The sequence below is a fragment of the Ceratotherium simum genome, chromosome 15 (assembly GCF_057802395.1).
Source record: "Ceratotherium simum simum isolate JZ-2026a chromosome 15, ASM5780239v1, whole genome shotgun sequence".
In the NCBI taxonomy this organism is placed as follows: Eukaryota; Metazoa; Chordata; class Mammalia; order Perissodactyla; family Rhinocerotidae; genus Ceratotherium; species Ceratotherium simum.
This window is the reverse complement of record NC_141914.1, coordinates 15,118,779-15,133,358: the sequence shown is the minus strand read 5'-3', so window position 1 is coordinate 15,133,358 and position 14,580 is coordinate 15,118,779. Positions and strand designations below refer to the sequence as shown.

Sequence of the window (14,580 nt, the reverse complement as noted above, 5' to 3'; positions counted from 1 at the left end):
GCACATCAAAGCAAGTGCACATCCACAAAAGTAAAAGATAAAACAATTTGCAAAGCAATGAGGCATGCTTAAGTTGGTTTCATGAGGAAATCAATGAGGTAAACACACACAGTGACACAAAAATATACGCATGTACAAATATAGTACACACTGGTGCAGAGGATATAAGGGAAGTCAACTCTCTCTGTCCACGCTTCAAAGATACAAATAAATAAGACATAGGGATTCTGTACTTTTCTGAGTGGGAGGAAAGAAAAGAAAATGCATTTATCAGGATCCCTGTTTTGTGCCAGGCACTGTGGTACGTAGTTTCATGTATGTTAACTTAAAATATATAGTACTATTTATATCCCTTATTGAATACTAATAACAACCTTCCAGGAAGGTAGTAATGAAATTCAAAGAGGTAATAGATTTAAAGTTAAGTAACATGTCTAGGATCACACATCTGGGTAAATAGTAGAACCAGAATATATTTCAAGCCTGCCAGTAGAGAAATAAGGGGAAAAGGGCATTCTTGGGAATTCTCTGTATATATGTTTTTTATTGCAAAGAATTTTTTTTCCTAAAGCATATTTAGTCTTCTAACTTCTGCAGCTGAGGGTATTTTTATACTATCTTTTTGGATCAGTCCAATCCACCTCACAGTATGGGACCAATTCTCTCACCAAAGGGAAACTTTAAGGACCCAAGGCAAGGAGCTCAATATCAAGTCAGCATCCTCATCCATCTCAGGTGTGGTGCCATGCCAATGACTGTGATTCTTTTCGGTACCCCAGTTTCAATAGGTGGTCCCCACCTTGGTTAGCTACCCAGCCCTCCAGTCTTGTTGTGACTGCACAACGGCTTTGACTTCTTTGAGTCTTTTAGAAGATTAGAGCCTTTTCCCTGAGGGACAGTCCCGATGGCTGGGGCCTTTTTTAGATGTCCTATCCTCAGGCCTCTAATTCATTCTGCACTTTACTTCTGAAGCCTCCCTGCATGGCTGATCCATCCTTGTGAATCTTTTTGGAATTCAGACCATCTTTAATCTGTTACATTTCTCTGTTAATCAAAGCTTTGTTACGACACTTACTTCAGAGTCTTGATCTCAGTGCAACAATGACTCCTATTAGCAAATAAACATTTTCAACTTGCTCCACCATCATTATTTTTTGGCTTATTAATTCAGGGCTTCCTGGTGTCCATCTTGTCCAAAAGAAAGCCTTTGTTTCAAGCATAATTGTAGAAGCAATTTACTGATCACTGCATGCATTATCTCAGTTAACCAACATAGATAAATATTATTACCACTTGTTTTCTACAGCACAGGAAATTGAGTGTGGAGCAGATTTGGTTCTCTGGAAGCAGACACTGAGATAGATTATGGATCAACACCTGTGAAAGGAAGGGGGTAGAAGCAAGACTGGGCAGAGGAAGGAGTCAAACTGTGATATAAGCCTGACATAACCTTGGTTGACTCAACTAGGAGCTCTGGGTCAAGTATTGCCCATCAGCACCCCATGCGAGGCAGAAATGGCCAGCCCTTGACACACTTCCCTTGCTCCATCACTGGATGCAGGCTGTCAAGGAAAAGCACGATCTTGGACAAGGTGAGTTTCAACTGAGCAGACAGAGAAGGAATTTACACCTGGAAGCTATCTGCTAACTGCATTCTCCATAGCTAAGAGCAAAGCTGTCCTTGAAGGGGGATCTGAGTGGCGCATCTCTGTGTCTACCACAGACTCTAAGAATCTAGGAAACCTATGAAAGATTCTACAGCTTGTAAGTGCCAAAGATTTGATACCAAGTTTTTGTGACTCAAAAGTCAACCCTCCCCACCAATTCATAATTGGTTTCCAAATAGCCATTCGAACCAGCTGTATCAGAATTACCTTGGGGGATTTCTTTAAAATAGGGATGTTTGACCCAATCTTGTGACATTCTCATTCAATGGATGTGGATGTGATCCAGGAATCCCATCCAGTTTATAAAAAGTTCCCAGGCTGATTCTAAAGTACAGTCATACACAGAAACCTTTGGTCTCTATAACATGGATGGGGGGAGGACACCAAGTAGAAGAATGGAAAGGTTGTAGACACTGGACTGCATGTGTGGCAGAAGTTATACAGTGTTTGTGGGGTGTTAAAAAATTCAGAACCAAGATTCATTCCTCTGGGCTGACGTTGTTTAATGTAAGTGGCAAGACCCCCCCAGGACACTTCATCTTGATTTGTAATTGCTGTTCCTCTGATCACTCTGGACTGAAAATACTGGAGGAAGTGCAGCTGCTTCATGATTCGTGAAAGCAACTGAGTCTGTAAGTGAATGGAAGAAGTTGCCCTCTGAGTAGCTCCTAAGATGTTTGCAAAAGAATTTGAAGATGCCAAATTCTATTTTGCTTTTTGTCTTTCACCATAAAATTGGAGATAGGTTCATGTTTTTAAAATTGTTTCTAAAATACCATACGATCACTTTTAAGAATGTAGTAAATTCTTTAAATTTACACATTTATATAAAGAGTATAATTTTCTGATCAAATAGTACATGATTATAACGGGACAAGGGTCAAGATAGAAGCTTAATTCTAGAAGAGGTATAGATTTGAAGGAAAATTCGTTGCTGAGCTAACAAACTTCTGAGCCAGGCTTCTTTCAATTCTTATTTACTAGAATAAAAACAGGAGTCAGATTCTGAGGGAGGATTTGTCTACAGTGCTGCTCTCAGGACTCCCACTGTCGCAGAATAAAGGGCCAGTTATGCTGATAAAAGTAACAAAATAGATATCTTTTTAAAAATACATTAGATGTTACATAAGGTTTTTTTCTAGATTTTATCTAATTAGCATGGGCTTTTTTATATGAGAAAATCTTTAAAACAGTGAATCATAAGGGTTTTATGCTGAGATAAAGTTTATATGACTTGTCTCTGGTTTGGGACAATATCCTGAGATCCTTGGCTTATGGTTTATGGCTTTTGACCTCTGGAACTACTTTAAAGGGACAATGAGCCTTGCGTCAGCTGCCACGGGATGTTTGCACTCTACCTGGAGCACGGGAAAGAAAGTTGTATAAATGCTGCATAAATATTTGACAGGATGTTTACTTGATAATAATGGAAGTTCTAAGAAGCTATGTATAGTTACTCTATGTTAGCGCTGTGGTGTTTGAAATGCATAAATATTTAAGTTCCAACACTAAGGGTTGATATGAGGAAATTATAGTATGGGTTGTTTGAGCTCTTTAAACTCAGGAAGAGTGGCTCATTCATCTTTTTGCCTCCAACCATTGCACAACGTCTATTTGAATCAATGAATACTTAATTGTTTTTTAACCTTAGGTATTTAAAACTGTTGAAGTTTGGCCTTGGAAGAAAATCACCAACCTCTGAGAGAAAGACTTACAAAACAACTTCTGTCAATGACCACAGATATCACAAATTTCGATTTCTCATTTGGAATCTTAAATGTGCAAAGTTAGTTAGCTTCTATGATTAGAAGCTAAGCTATTTATTAAAAGTAGCCTTGGAGAAAACAGTCCCACGTCGACCCTGAGCTATCTGATCTTGAACTTTTCCATTTCTTCCTTTATTGTTTCTATTCTATTTAATCCAGATAATAACCACATGAAGAATGTTGAAAACGGAAGTTTCCTTTAACTGCTATTCAAGATGTCATTCAGCTCGGAACTTTATTATTTAGAGAGAACATATAGCCAATACTAACGATGATCTTGTTCCACTGATATTTATCTACAGATTAAAGACACTTGCCCTTCCCTCATCTGTTGAGGAAGTGCTTCCTGTCACTCATATTCTCCATAACCTCAGACAAATCTCCACTGGTTTAATGACAATAAGCATTCATCTTACTGTGACATGATATTTGGGAAGAAAAATCTAAAATCTTTTACATAAAAGAAGTTTCGTAATCACAAGCTATGAGAAGGGAGAAAATGTATACTTACCATAGGTACTTTTTACCGTGAATTTCCTGACCTTGATTTGATTAAAATCTCAACCTAAAGATTGCAACAATAAAGATTTCTTTAGAGTTTAATTGCTCATTTCACTGAACTTTGAATGAGAAAAACCTCAGTGTGGGGCAAAAAAGGTGGTAAGCGGAAGGAGAAGTTAAGGACTGAGCTGCTTTGCAGATCAGAACACTTGAAAGTGAACAGCCAATGCGACAAGAAAGAAAACCACAGAGCAGAGTACCACGTAGTCTTTCTGTTCACTTTGTTTCAGAAACTCTTCAGGCTCTTCCTACTGTCCTCTCCCACCTCCTCTCTTCTCTATTTCACAGATGTCGCTGAGGCAGGTGACCTGATCCAAACCTGAAGAATTCAGGGGAGGAAGGGAAGCCTTCTGCTTGAGAAGATTTTCCATCCTTGATATACACAGGAAATGAAGACATCACCTGCCATGCTTGGAATTGGGAAATTGTTTTGGGTCCTCTTCCTGATCCCACATTTGGGCATCTGGAGTATCGACGGTAAGGCAGCTACTCAGATTACGTCTTGTTTTATTTCTCAGGGGGTGTAGGAGGCAATGTTTCCCTCTTTTGATCTCAGTAGGATGTAGTGTTTAGGTCAAGAGGATAACGGTAGATGAAACCAAGTAGTTAGATTTTTTCACTGAAGACGTTATAGGACATAAACCAAATTAGAACATGGTATTCAAATTATGGCTTGGCTGATTTTCTTAAAAAACATGTTCTGATGATAAGAAAAGAGAATTGGGTGGATATTATAAATAGTAAAGTACAAATTTATCACGACTACTAGCAAAAATACTCTGGATGCCGTACTGGTGGTGAATAAATAGCTTATTCTTTCCAAACTGAGGCTAGCAGAGTGTTGTAGTGCTCAGTTGTGTAGGCTAGGTGTTGGATAACTGGGGTTATAGCTGACTCCATGGTTACTCTTTAATAATGTCGCTAAGTAAAATCTCACGACTTGCTTCAGTGGGGTGTGTGCTTTGAGAATACTGAATGAGAAAATGCTGAGAAATACAGGATTGGAGCATTCCGCCATTGCTTCTATTATATTGAAAGAGAATGGTCCCTACTTGGGTGCCATTTGACGCAGAAAACAGCATGGATTCTGGATAGATGACGTTTGGCCACTTCTACAAAGATTTTATGCAGACAAAAAAGCAATTTCTTCCTTCTGGTGAGTTCACTTGCTCCCTTACATTGACACAGGGGCCTGCTTATCGTCAAGGGGGAAGGACTGCAAATAGCCAGCAGAAATTTCTGATTTTCCTCAGGTCTGGTTTCAAATACCCTGTCTTGTGATCCCCACAAGGACACATAGTCGTATCAGTTTGTGTGCTATGGATTTAAATCAGAAAATATGGTCGCTGAAATCCTATAGAATGTCATCTTCAATTCTAGAAGTGTGTGGTTTTAAATTTGTCTTCGTGATGCCAAGACAGCACACAACTAGATACAAAGTAAAAATTCCCTCAATCCTCTAAGCATTTTTATGTTTGCAGGTATTTGGTATTTCGTTGCTTAGGTGCTTAGATGGCTAACTGGATTTTTCACTTTCCATCAGATGCCTACAATCACACAGCTACAATTGGAGTCAGATATTATTAAACAGAATTCATACCAACTTGAAGAATATATAGACTATTCTCTGTGAAGTGAAGTAAAAGAATTTTCAGTGCTATATCACACTGGGAATGGGGTAGACCTTCTATTCCCCCTCCCAGAGTGCTTACAAAAATTGACTCGGGTGTTAGGATTGGGTTCATTTACTGGCTCTGCTGCTTTCTGTGTGATCCTTGTTTATTATCCTTAGTTTTCTCATTTGTAACAGAGAGATAATAATTGTACCTAAATTATGGGCCTATTGTGAAGACGATAAATGTAGTAACACGGGTAAAGTGCTTGGCAGAGTAAGTGCATATACTGAAAGTTTGATAAGTGTTAATGGTATTTTTGCCAATATTCTTTTCACCAAGCAACTTCCACAAAATTCAATTAAATGAGAAGTAAGTTTTAGCCTTATCATTTAAAATAGTTGAGTTGTTAAACAAAACAAAATGAATAAATCAAATAAATTGTGCAATATATTTAGCCCAAAATATCAAATTATTTGGAAAATGAAAATTCCTTTGTCCAAGGGAAGCCTTGGACAAAGTACTGGCCAGGTATCTTAGATAGTGGTTGATGGCTTGCCACACTACTTGCATTAAATTAAGGATACAGGTTGAGATAAATGTTTGGTGAGATTTGTTCTCCCAGACAGAGCTGATGGCTCTATCCCGTAAAACCACATTAATTTTAATCTTTATATCTTGGGGATTTTCTATGATTTACTCAATTATTGCATCATTTACACTGGCAAAGTTTCAAAATAGTTAAAAGAAAATTTTCCTGCCCCTCTTCAAAGCAATGTGAGGTCTGTGTGCCTCTTTTCAGGAATGAGGCTGCATCCATAATAAGGTTGGGAAAAATGTAATTTCTACAAACTCCCTGTTCCAGGTCCTTCTTTACAATGAAATTATGCTTGCTTGCTTTTTGTGTTTCTCAAAAAAATTAGAGGGAACTCTGCCCCTCAATATCTAGCCTAAGATTTCTGTCCTGAAGAAAGTAATAGAAGTGTCAGCACCTTCCCTTCGTGGACAGATGGACAGGCTATGCTGACAAGAACTAGGCTGCAGGAAGAGACACCCCTACCCAGTCGTCAATGAGCAGCTCCAGTTGTGAGGCTCTGGACCACTTGTTCATTTGAGGATCAACCGAGGAGTCCACCTTCCATCAGGCGGGAGCACTGCAGTTAATGTCTGGATATTGCCTGGCACTATATATGATCCGGAATGAAGGCAGTAGGAAATCTTTGATGGATCACTGCTTATTGTGATAAAAAATAATCCTAATATGGTCTAGTACCAGAGGACACTTAGAGTTTGGCTCCCTGGAGAACACAGTAGTTAGAGCCAAGTGTCCATTTGGGTTTTGTCTGTGTCCTCTTTCCCCTTTATTGCGATGGTTCAGCGTGGTCCATGGATCCACACCCCACCTCCCATGCAGATTGTGTTGCTCCACCCCAAACTGGCCACATCCTTGGGTCAGAGCACAAACATTAGGCCAGAAAGTGCTTTGCATCTGTCTATCATTCTGTGAAGTTCTAGTTTGTAGCACAATGTCTTTATCAGGCTTGTTTCTATGGCTCTAGCTATTTATTTCTATTGAAATGTGCGCATGGTATTCTAGAGATAGAGCTCTCTTTGTCTTTGCCAAATGCTTGTGCATTGTTATTACGAAAATGCCTGCCACAAAATATGACCCCCTTTTGTGTTAATATCTCGGAATACATTCTGCAGCTGCATGATTTCCTGGATTAAGGTGTGAAAAGACTAACCCCTGCGCTGATAATAACCTTGAATAGACTTTCCTTGCACTGAGAAGCTCTTCAATTAATTGCTGCTTCCTCTGTCCTGCTATCAAAATTTCCTCTATTGTAATGTTGAAGTCAAATGTTGTTTATTTTGCTTCACTGGGACTTTCCTACTTAATTTCCACTATTTGTGAGTTTCACCTTTACTTAGAATTCAGAATTGTTGAAAGAAAAATGTTCACAGGCATCTGTAATCAGATCCAAAAATGAAATCAACCTTTTGCTTTGTTTCTTGGAGAGGCAGTCGTGGGGTGGTTAGGATCAGAGACTCCACAGCCAGACTGCCAGAGATCACTATCCCATCTCTGCCATTTACTGGTTGTGTGACTGTTACCTCTCTGGTTCAGTTTCCTCATCTAAACAATGAGGACATAGTGATATCGACTTTATAGGGTTATTGTATTAAGTGAATTAATTCTTTAAAGCACTTAAAAGAGTGCCTGACACATTAAGTTCTGTGTAAGTTTAGCTAATAATGTTTTTTTTTCCTTTTAGTCCAAAATTTAATTTGCTTAATAATTCCCTTAAAACAGTATTGGGAGACCATCTTTCCTTTGGGGTTGACAAAAGTAGTCTACAAATAACTCTTGATATCATTATCTGCTATCATCCCCAGTCACCAAGAAATGATGATACTTTGGGAATCATGCCGTTTGAGTTATTGTGTCAGCGAATTGTTGTATCATATGCAATTTGCTTCACTTTTCTAATGTTCTCCATCCCCTTACCTCAAAATAAGCTCAATATTATTCACCTTTCTAGTATCCTGTCTTGGTTATAGGCTCTGATTTACATGCTTATCTCTATAGAAGAAATTGTGTGCGCATGTCTCTGTGTAGACATGCAGAGGTATCGTTTTAGTATGCTCAGAATCTAAGCATGTAGCATTTCAGGTTCCCTTTAAACAGAGTCCAGGAGCGTGTTAGAAGGGCCTTCTAGGCCAGTCATAAGGAAACATCAAGTTTAGCTGGTGGAGCTCTCTAACTTCTCTTTTTCTCCTTCCTGATGGCCGTCTTTATCTAATGAGCACAACCTGGAACTCACATACGTCACAAACAGCCCATTGTCCAGAAGTGGCTATCAGGAAGGCTGGGGCATTTAGGTTCTAGCTGGTGGTAATGGCCCCGTTTAATTTTCTTTTACGATAGTAGAAGAGGAGAATTAATATTGGGGGACAATTGGCAGTTTCTACCCACATAGATATTGTTAATTATCTTCTACAGCTTTGAAAATGCTGGTGAACTTCAGCGTGATCTCTGTAGTAGAATGTATTAGGAAGGCAAAGAAGTATCTATGAAAGAGGTGGGGATGGACTTTCTCTGTGTCTTTCCAATAACACATAACTTACACTTTACTGTGAGCATCATAAGTAACCACTCTATCACTGAAGGCAATATTTAGAAATACCCATGTTGGTTTCTGATTAAATGCCTAATGCTCTCTTTGATCCACAGCTTGTAAGAGATGCTCTAGGCTTTTACTGCCCTACTTTTCTTCCTGAAGGCACTGTGACCAAGGTGGAGGGCCTAGCATGTCTGAAGGACAGGGCCCACCTGTAGCAGGCAGTCAAAGTCTCCTCTGGCCAGAACTAGTCTCTAAATTGTCAACACAGATCATCGTTCTTTAGGGCTCATTAAACTGGCTAAAAACTTTTGCTATTCTAGGGAGATAATTACACATTGGCCAGTGAACACCCCAATGGATGCTCATCCTTGTCACATAGGGTGGGCAGGACTCTGAAGGAATGGAACACATGTGAATTCTCTGGCCTGGGGAGACAAATGCAGTGACCAATAGGGTAGAACTGCAAGGGGACATTTGTCACTTGGTAGAAATATAATTAAAAACTACTGAGAGAAAGCTTGGAAAAGTATCCAAAGACAAAGATTTTTTTATTTCCCAGTTTTGACCAAGGCCAGCCTTGCTGGTTAGTATAATTCTATAGGAATTCATCTCTCAGATAAAAGGACATTTTTCTATGAGATGTATTGCCTTTTCTCTATTATATTTGTTTGCCTGATGTACACACCAGTCATTATGCATCACTGCTGATCCCTGAATGCAGCTGGGAATAACTGTTCAGAGCAGAGGGACTTGGGGCAGACTTTCTGGGTTTCCATCTTGTCTCTGCCACCTACAGGCATTTCTCAATTGCTGTGTCACTTCCCTAAATTCATCCTATCTAAGAAATAATAACACCTGGCATTTACTGTTGTTTATTATAAGCCAAGCATAGTGCTAAGAACTCTTCCTATATGTTCCATTTACTTTCACAATCACCCTGCCAGCCAGATAAGAGCTTTTGCTTTGGAGTTAGCCATGCCTGGGTTCACATCCTGGTCCTGGTTCTGCCTCCCACTGGCTGGTGATGTTGAGCAAGTGGCTTAGCTTGTCTAATACTTGGTTTCCCCAACTTAAAAATAAAGATGATAGAGTCAGTCACGGTTGCCTAGTGGTTAAGTTCCATGTGCTCTGCTTTGGTGGCCCAGGTTCAGCTCCCAGGTGTGGACCTACACCACTTGTCGCTCAGTGACCAGGCTGTGGCAGTGGCTCACATACAACATAGAAGAAGATTGGCAACAGGTGTTAGCTCAGGGCGACTCTTCCTCAGCAAAAATAAATAAATAAATAAAGATAATAATTGTAACTAACCTCGTAAAATTGTGAAGATCAAATGAAACAATATATGTATGGTACCTAAAAGTAAATAGCACATAATAAGAACTCAAAAAATATTAGTCATATCCTGTAATTTCTTCCGGTCAGGAGGATCTAGAATGGATCTATAGCACTTGGATAATGCGAGATGCGGTGTACCTGTGAGCAAGTGGCAATGAATGTGAAGCAGTGATTCTGGAGGTGATCTCCCAAATGTGACAAACTACCCATGTGCTATCTGACCTGATGATCGCTAAAGCTCTTGGCTTGTCCTGTTCTTTAATACCTCGAAGAGAGGAAATGGCACAGGTGTTTTGTAAGCTTTGCTACTTGTGAGACAAAACTATGGCAAACACTAGAATGACTGTTTCAAGGCAAAACAATTTCAGAATTATCCCAAACTTAGATAAAACCAAGAGATATATGGTTTAAAGTCTTAAATTGCTCAATATAACTAGATTGAAAAGATAGTCTTCAAATTTTCCCTCCAAATAGTCATATCACACTGTGAGAAATTCCAGCCCTAGAATAAACTGCTTCAAAGTGTGCTAAATAAGTACTACATGAAAACGAACTTAAAGAACAGTTTCACATGCCATTAAAAGGAGATTTTTAAAGAGGAAATAGTAATAGAAAATGATTGTGACAATTCTCTCAATTTTCTTGTTTCGTGGTCTTTGTTTTTTAAGTGAAGGGAGTAAATATGGATTCATACCATGTGTATGCTTGGTGTGAAGTTAATTCTTTCCAGTTCTGTTTTTGCTAAAGGAACTTTACATTACATGAGTGTCTCTGTGTGTGTGTGTGTGTGTGTGTATGTTTGTGTGTATGTGTGCATGTGTGTGTGTGTTTAGACAGGGAAGAGATGCTTAACCCTGTCTAAAGACCAATATCAGACAATATCCACAGAGAAGAAGAAAAACTTAAACTATTATCTCACACTGCTTCTATGTCTGTGATCTGTATTACATTTCATGTTGTCTGTCAGGTAGAGGTATGTGAATATCTTTCATCTCACAGTAGGGACTAAGGCACAGTCAGTTTTCATTGTACCCCTGAAATCAAGTCACAGGGTTTTCTTTAAACTAACAATGGTCACCTTTTGCAATAGAAGCTCTGATTTTAACATATATATGTGTGCATCAAATTTCCCCAGGAATTCCTAGCACCTCTGGGAATATCTGTCTTGTGTAGTGGGTTTGTTTACCACAGAGTTAGAGTAATAAGTTTAATCAATACTACATAATATGACATTAAATTAGTGGCGTCTGTATGAGTTGGAACTCCCCCACCCTCATCTCCTGTCACCACATTTCTGATTTTTTGAGTCTACGCCAGCTAGCTTATGATGGGAAGTGTGCCGTGTGGGCTCCTGCTGCTGTGCGTGTGATTCCCTAAGGCTGTGCAGATGGATGTCCTTCCAGGATCTTTGATGTGTGATTACATGGATGCTGTTGCTGTGCACGGATTGGCCCTGGCTATGCTCAAGTCACTGCCTCATGGGACCACTAAACCGGCACCAATTTGCAAGGGAAGAGGCACTTGTGTCCCTTCTTGCTGGTCATCATATCTCCCCTGCCCTTCATCATGCCAGCCCTGTGAAGTAAGACTCATTACACCATCAGCATCCTTGGAGGCCTGTTTTCCCCCTGAGTCTGAAGATTCTCTCCTTCTGTAGCCTCCCCACCACGTGTCTGAAGTTTTTGTTTGTTGTTTGTCTACCATAGTATCTTCTAATAGAAGCTGAAATCCAGGTTCACGTCGCAGAAAATTATTGGTATATCGTACCTTTCATAATCATTTTAGTTTTTCAGAAATTATTTGTTTACACTTTTATGTTCAACTCTAACTCTGTCTAGCTCAAGTTAAGGCATTCTACATTCATTAGTCATTCATTTCTTTCAGAGACTGTAACTAACCATTTTGAACTTTTCATAAATATGGAAAGATTTTTCAGTGGAGAGTGAGTCTCAGTTGGGATTTTCCTCATGGTAATAGTTATAAACAAGGCATATGCTCTTTAAAATATGAAATAATTAGGGCTGGCCCAGTGGTGTAGCAGTTAAGTTTGCATGTTCCACTTCGGCGGCCCGGGGTTTGCCGGTTTGGATCCTGGGCGTGGACCTACTCACTGCTCATTAAGCCATGCTGGCGTCCCACATAGAAGAGCTACAACTCTACAGCTATGATATACAACTATGTACTGAGGCTTTGGGGAGGAAAAAAAAAAAGAGGAAGATTGGCAACAGATGTTAGCACAGGGCCGGTTGTCCTCAAAAAAAATGAAATAATTGTATTTTATCTAAGATTCATAAACACAAACCCCTTTTTTTAAGAGCTAATAGCTTTCACAAGTTACCTACCCTCTTCAGCTCCTGATGGTATTTATACCTGCAGCTACCCTTGCTCAGCTGGAAGGTGCTAGATTGTGTAGTTGTTTGTGGCTGGCATGCCTTTCTGATTGACTGATCTGAGTGTCTGGGTGACCATGGAGTGTCGCTTGTTAAATTTTTTATTTTTTTTTGGTGAGAGAGATTCGCTCTGAACTAACATCTGTTGCCAATCTTCTTCTTCTTCTTTTTTTTTTGCTTGAGGAAGATTAGCCCTGAGCTAACGTCTGTGCCATTCTTCCTCTATTTTGTATGTGGGTCTCCACCACAGCATGGTGGACAAGTGGTGTAGGTCTGCACCTGGGATCTGAACTCATGAACTGGGGCCACGATAGTGGAGCATGCCAGACCTAACCACTGTGCCACGGGGCCGGCCCCTAAATATTTTGAATATCACACCTGAGTGGACATAAATCAGGCCTTCCCACACTGCATACTTGTGAGGTCTAGTTTTTCTTTAGTGGTTATAACTTAACCACTACCGGGTATGTTGAGGATGCATACATTCTTCATCTCAGTGCCTGTTAGCCCATCTCTCTAAGAACTAGGCTGTGTCTGCTCTGTGCCCTCAGTGCACAGAGAGCATTAGTCAGAGTTGTGAACAGGACATTTTTCTCTTCATGTAGCTCTTTCTGTTTGGTCTCAGAGTGCTTCATACCTTCTCACTTTCATACCTTTTCTAAGGCTATCTCCTTCTGCAGAGATATGTATCATCCCATCAAGAAGGTCATAGACCAGATAGAAATACAGATGCACAAACAAATATTTAATTGTAATAGAATGACGCATGTCACATAAAATAGCACGGGACATTCGCCAGGGGGAATATCAAGAGGACTTGGGTTGCTGAAGCATGGGGGTGGAGTAAGTTTGCATAAGAAGGCAGGGGCTAAATGCCATTTGATGAAGTCTGGACATTTTCCTGCAGGCATTAAAGAGTCTCTGCAGGGTTTTAGGAAAAAAGTCTTGCAATTAGATTTTCATTTTAAGAATGCAAACTGTGATAGTGACGTGGAGAATGGATTGGGGTGGGGGGAGGGGAGCAAGGCCACGTTTGGAATGTAGAAGACTAGTTGGTAGGCTGACAATAATCCACGTGAAATAGAATGAGTCCAAATTAAGGCAGTGGCATGGAAACAAATTTGAAAGATATTTTGGATGCTGAATGAACTTGGTGACTGATGGAACGGGGCAGTAAAGGGGAAAGAGACCAAGCTGGCTCCCAGGTTCTGCCCCCTGTGATTAGGTAGATGACGGTATTACACTGTGATCATGGGAGGAGAACTAGGTTTGCCCCAGGGTGGGGTTTGGGACAGAGAAGATTGAACCTCCTCCATGAAGCCTGTACTGATTGACCCAGCCAGAAGGGCCCTCTCCCTTTTGGAGATTTGAAAGCTCTGAGAGATTGCATCTTATCCAAGATAATCAAAGAAAAATCTGATGGGAAAATTGAAGAGCAATGTAAGCCTCTTTCTGCATCCCCTTTGCACTAGAAACTGTCACATTACCAGCCATGGACAGTGGGATGTCCACACTCCAGGATGTGGACATTAAGGAAGTACATTGTCTGTACAGAATTTAAAAGCAATTAAACGTTGGTCTACTTTTAATTATCACCACGTACCAGCAATTCTGAACAATATCAGTGATAACATACTCCTCCTCCTAAAAATATTTTTGGTCTAAGTTCTAAAAAATTACTACGGTTAGTGCTGCGTTTTAATAATACGTATGTAGGATTCAAATTTGCACATTTTTCAGTACTTCCCCTTTGATAAATGTCGCATTCTGTATGAAACTTAACTCAGAAAACTTCCTAGTTTTAGAGTTGGCCCTGAACACATACAAATTCAGCTGCATATGTTCCATTTCAGAGCAAATTCATACTGTTCAGAATCACTCGAGCTTGTCCCAGGCAGTTAGTGCCCCCTGTCCCTGTGGTCGTACATGTTCCTGCATTTAAACAATAGATTTTAAAAAAACATCACCACCACAGTGCTTGTAGAAACAAAGAAACAGAATGTGAGCAGTTTTATTGCTTTCATTCTATGCAATCATTTTGAATATTTACTTGTTCAAAATTTAGAACAGTGCAACAGTATCAACTGCGAGGTGTAATTTTTTATTGATTAGTATCTTTGCAA

At 39.8% G+C, this 14,580-nt stretch overlaps 1 protein-coding gene across 1 annotated transcript in view; it reads left to right on the top strand.

Moving 5' to 3' along the window:
- The first annotated feature begins 4,168 nt into the window (after nucleotides 1-4,168).
- The window catches only part of BTLA (B and T lymphocyte associated), a 32,467-nt gene continuing 22,055 nt past the window's right edge, over nucleotides 4,169-14,580 (top strand). Inside the window, exon 1 of the mRNA XM_004436584.3 lies at nucleotides 4,169-4,471. Coding sequence (XP_004436641.2) covers nucleotides 4,384-4,471 — 88 coding nt within the window. The 5' untranslated portion in view covers nucleotides 4,169-4,383. The remainder of the gene's footprint in view (nucleotides 4,472-14,580) is intronic.